The 5,218-nt window shown below is 52.3% G+C and overlaps 1 protein-coding gene across 1 annotated transcript in view; it reads right to left on the minus strand.

The window, feature by feature from the left end:
- GAS7 (growth arrest specific 7) overlaps positions 1–5,212 on the minus strand; it is a 247,056-nt gene extending 241,844 nt beyond the window's left edge. Inside the window, exon 1 of the mRNA XM_008072471.1 lies at positions 5,008–5,212. Coding sequence (XP_008070662.1) covers positions 5,008–5,190 — 183 coding nt within the window. The 5' untranslated portion in view covers positions 5,191–5,212. The remainder of the gene's footprint in view (positions 1–5,007) is intronic.
- Between the last annotated feature and the right edge of the window lie 6 nt (positions 5,213–5,218).

Genomic DNA, 5,218 nt, shown 5'->3' on the forward strand with positions numbered 1-5,218 from the left:
CCACGCGCCTGTAGTTCCAGCTACTTGGAAGGCTGAGGCAGAAGGAATGCCGGAGCCCAGCAGGTCGAGGCTGCGGTGGCCGGGAGCGGCCACTGCACTCCAGTCTGGGTGACAGAGTGAGACTCCAACTCAAAACAATAAAAAAATAAAAATCTATTGTGTAACACAGCAAGCATCTACTAGATGTCAGGCAGCTCAGATACACAATGTCTATTAATCACCAGCACCTAATAGCCCTGGCCTAAAAAAAAAAAAAAAAAAAAAAAAGCTGAACTGGTATGTCAATGACTTAGTAGACAGGCCCAGGGCCAGGCAAATTTGATCTCAAATTCCAGCTGCATCATTAATCGTGTGGCCTTTATAAAGAAACCTCTGGAGTCTTGAAAAAACAAAACAAAACCCTCCAAGGATTGCAATAGAGTATCTCTAAGCAAGACTGCCAAGTCTCTGCATTTTCTCTCTCTCTCTCTCTGGGTTCTCTCACTCATCGGTCTGGTCTGGCACTTTTCCTCTAATGGATCATCTGTCCCATGTGTGTTCTCCTTCCCCTTCTGAGGAAACTAGTCTGTAAAACGACCCTCAATGAACCATGTCTCCCTTGTAACCACCTTTGTATCCACCTCCCTCCCAAACTGACTCTGGATGGGTCCTGTGACTCTTTTTACCAATCGAAAGTGCCAGTTCTAGACCTCAGGCTTAAGAAGGCCTGGCAATTTGTGCCCTTGTGTTCTTGGAAGCCAGCCACCACATAAGAACTCCAACTACCCTACTGAAGAGAAAGCCACATGGGAAAGCTCTGGGGGATGAGATGACACATAGAGAGGCTACATAGGAAAGCACCAACATATCAGACAGGTGAGTGAAAATGCCATTTTGTAGGCTGTAGCCTAGCTGAGCCTCCAGGACTCCCACCCAGTCACCATCTGACTGCACTGTATGAGAGAAACTAAAACAGACCAGCAGAAAAACCATCTAGCTGAGCCCCATTAACCCACAGAGACCCTACGATTTGGAGTGGCTTGTTACATAGAAATATGTAAAACATCATTCCTTAATTACAGCACAGCCCACTCTCTCCTCACCATTCCTTGCAAACTCCTGTACCACAAACACAGGAACAAAAAATGGGAAAATAGAGCCTAGAGAGAAAGAGCTCAAGTTCAGGATCAAGGTGACCTCTGCACCCATCCTAGTTCCCTTAGCAGTGTCATATTCTGTTAGGACCTCTGAAGACCAGAACTTCCAGCCAGATCCTGGATTCTAAGGACAGTACCTAGTTCTAGGAAAGCTCTGTTTGTTCGCATTCCAATCAAATTACCCTCCAAATTATTCCCCTTCAGCTCCTTAATTTCTTCTCTTCACTCAAGGTAAGTGCAGGCCACAAAGAATTCCTGGGCCCTGTGGGGTCCTCCAGCCACTGAATCTGTCCAGCCACTGGACCTGCCCTGGTACCATATCTGACTCTTCAAATCTTCCCCAGGACAGAGATCTAGGCTCCCCCCTCTATCCACCTTTCCCAGGAACAGTTTCTCAGTATCCATGTACCCCAGAAGGGTGGTGGAAATCTCCTCCTATATGGGGTCCCAGGTCTATATGGAGGTGATTTTGGGCCTGGCATGGAGCTGGCAGAACATGTTCCCTTATCCCCTAGCCCTAGTCTCAGATCTTTTCCTCTACCCGATCTCTCAAATGATATTAGAATCCTTCTCAGCTTCCTTCCCTTCTCATGGCTAAAGAGACCCTCAATAAAGATTTTCTAGTTGCTCTTATCTATCGGTCTTTATATCTCATAGCCAGCTGTGCGCCTTGGCTCTTAAGCCTCATCCATTTTCTGGGAGTAGCTGGCTCCCTTTTCCTGGCCCTTTGAAGGACTGCACCACCCTGCATAGGGAAGACCCTTGTGGCCAGAGTCCTTGGGCCTCCCAGGGCCCTCCACACTTCTCTGTTTGTGCTGAGGTTTTTCTGGGAGCCACGCTCTGGAAGCCAGTTATGTGCAACACCATCTCACCATTTCCCTGGAGTCTCGATCAAAGAGAAATTCCTGATAACCAAGACTCATCAAGCTGGCCTCCTCCCAGGGGCTGGCTGGCGACCAGGACAGACCTAGTGACCTTTTCAGATTTAGCTCCCACTCCCCTCCTCAGTGCGTGCGTCCTGCAAAGCCACTGTCCCCAAGCTCCTCTTTCTTCATCAGAACAAGGGAGAAATCCCTGGGGAATATCTATTCTGCACAGTTTTCAGTGCCTCACTCTCCTCTACTAAGATGGGGTTCCTGGTAACACTCTTTCCCAACAGAGCATGAAAGGTCCACAAGCACAGGATGTGCACTAGAGGTGCCGTTCTCAGCTGTGTACTCCCATCCCATCCCTCTCCCAGGAGGCTGGGCAGTCCATCCATCTGTACTTGTTTCCCCAACAGCCGCCCTGGCATTTTGAATTCCATGCCCCCAGCAGCTTGGTGCCAGGCTGACATCCCATGGAGTTCCCCACCTCTAATGTTTGAGGTCCCCTCCTCCAGTCTCATTATTCTATCTGCTGGCCAGTCTCTGTACCAGACTGGGGAGCACTGCATTCTCTAACTGAGTTGTCTTTCAGGACTCACCCCATCCAAAGGACTCTACTTGCATATTCTCTACCCTGCCCAGGCCTTAATCTGAGGTCCAGCTTGCTCATGGAAGAGGTTCCCAGACACCAAGCTCCTGATCCAGGATCCTCTCTTTGAAACCACATCTACTTTGGCCCTGAGAAGAGTTGCATTGAGTATTAAGCCACAAGGCTCAGGTCCACACGTGCATCCACCTGTGGGCAGACCAGCTTGCTCTAAAATCACACTTCCAGGTGAGCAGAGGAGATACTCCAAGCTGCTCCACAATCCAGCAGCCCTCATTTTAGCTCTAGCAGTTTAGCCTCCGCTTAGAGGTGCTGTCACCAACATGCTGACCTCGGGGATTGTGCTTGCCCTTTTCCACATGGATCTAGATCTTTCTCTCGCTTGCCTGTTAGCACAGTTGAACCCAGGCTATCATGTTGACAAGAGGCACAGGCACAAGGGGTAATATTCAGCCATCCGAGCCACTTCGCCTCCCTCATATTCATTCACTTGTCTGTAAAATGGGGAAAGCGCCTCATCCTTCACAGAGCTGTCAAGGGGCTGGTCATAATGTATGTACAATGCCTAGCAGAGGCTCCCCAAATAGAGGTTCCCCCTCAGTGATACTGTTCATCCCACTGCTGGGCAGTTCTGTTGCAAGTTACTAGTCAGGAGTGGTCTGGGAGGCCCTTAGTCACTGGAGATTTTTCTAAGAACATATATGCAGGGGATATGACTGACACACCTAAGACTGTCCCAGCTGCTAATCCTGCTTGTCCCCTGGGCCTAGTTCACCCTTTCCCCCCCAAGAAAAAGTAAAGCCACTCCATTCTTGTTAACTCCCACCCAGCCTCATCCCCACCCAAAACAAAGCTGGCTGAGTCCAGTCAGTGATGCTCCTCACCAGACAGACATCTACCAGACAAATTTCCACATCAGTATTTCCTGGGAAAGTGTAGCCACCAGAAGAACTCCCAAAATAAGCATCTCTCCCAAGGATTTTGAACTAGAAACAAGGAGGCTCCAGGTCTTCATAGAAGTAGTAATACATTTGCTTTATTTTACATCTGAATCTTAGGAAAGGAACTGGGAAAGCCAAGGAGCACACCTCAGGCTTCTCCAGCTTCTCCAGACACAGAATCAAGAGGTTTCCCAGAACATGTTCTGCTGACAGTCCATGACAGCTCATTCCAGCAGCCCCCCTGAACCTTGCTGACATGCTACCATTTTGGTTGTTCTCTGGACCTGAAAAATACAGAATGTAGCTTTATAAGGCCAGGCTCGATTTTTGACAATGTTGCCACAGGACACTTCCTCAGGCAAACTCACCATATAATCATTTGACTCCTATCTATCCTTCTTTCCTTCTTTTTCCTACTGATGAGTTGCAGAGAACATTTTCAGTCAAAATTTGCTACTTTGTTCTTTGTGAAGTAGGCCAGGGGTTTAATTATAAATAAATTCAGTTTCCATGATCTGGCCAGTATTTTACCAGAATGTTGAGGAATACTAACACAACTGAGGGTAACGGTTAGTTTAGTCTTTACAACAACTCTGGGATTAGGCAGCCTTTTAGTCAAGGGGATGTCCTTTAAGGTCACCTCCCCTGCCCCCCAAAGGACTTTAGAAACTTCGGATCTCACTCAGGCTGTGACCATGAGCTCAGTGATTAGGGGACAGTGAGGCCTCACAACTGTCACCCAGACAATAAACAGCCAGCCGACTTGGCTCAGCAGGTCCTGTGCAGCCCTGGGGCCAGGCCAGAACCCCAGGCACAGGAAGGCACTTTCAGGATCTGAGCCTTAGCCTGGGGGAGCTGGAACAGGGATGTGGGGTGCTGGTTGGAGGCTGCAGTATCCCGGGGTCAAGCCCGCTGTTGGGGCTCTGCTGGTGGCCAGCAGGCTCAGCTGATCAGCAAGTGGGTGGCCCCGGCAGCCTGACCCGGGGCAGCACGACCGTCCACGCACGGGTCGCCAGGATCTGAGGGCCGGGATGGAGACGTGGGCTGCGGGGCCGAGCCAGTGCCACTTCTCGGACCCCCAATCCTCTGTGCATGTTCCCAAGACCGCGGCCTCCGGCAGCCCTTCTCTGGCCCCTGCCACTGCTGGGAACGCTCCCGCCCGCTCTAGAACTCGCACAGGCAACAAGTTCTCGCTTCCTCGGGGCGGCCACGATGTGCTCGGGAGGCCCGGCGCGGGGAAGTGCTCCCAGCGACCCCGCGCTGCCCACGCCCCGGCGGGCGCCCGCTGCCTCCGCCGCCCTAGGAACGCTGAGCTACAGTCGCACCGGCGGCGGCTGCCCTCGGGGCGTCCCCCGGACAGGGACGCGGCGGCATCCCCAGCGCGGGCAACAGGTCTGCGAGCGCAAGGAGGACCGCAGCCCCGGGTCTTCCAGCCCCAACCCTCGCCGGCCCCTTACCTCCAGCAACTGCACGTAGCTCGCCGGGAACCAGCCGCGCAGCCCGTCCTCCTTCTCGCCCTCCCACCAGCCGCCGTCCGGGACCTGCAGCAGCGTGATGAGCTCGCCCGCGGCGAAGCGCAGCCCCTGGCCGTGGCGCTCCCCGGAGAAGGGGTACAGGGTCCGGCAGCGGGCGCCGGACATGGCCTTGGCGCCCGGGTTCACAGTGCAG

This window comes from Carlito syrichta, unplaced genomic scaffold (assembly GCF_000164805.1).
Source record: "Carlito syrichta isolate Samal-C Ts95f unplaced genomic scaffold, Tarsius_syrichta-2.0.1 Scaffold315198, whole genome shotgun sequence".
NCBI classification, from domain to species: domain Eukaryota; kingdom Metazoa; phylum Chordata; class Mammalia; order Primates; family Tarsiidae; genus Carlito; species Carlito syrichta.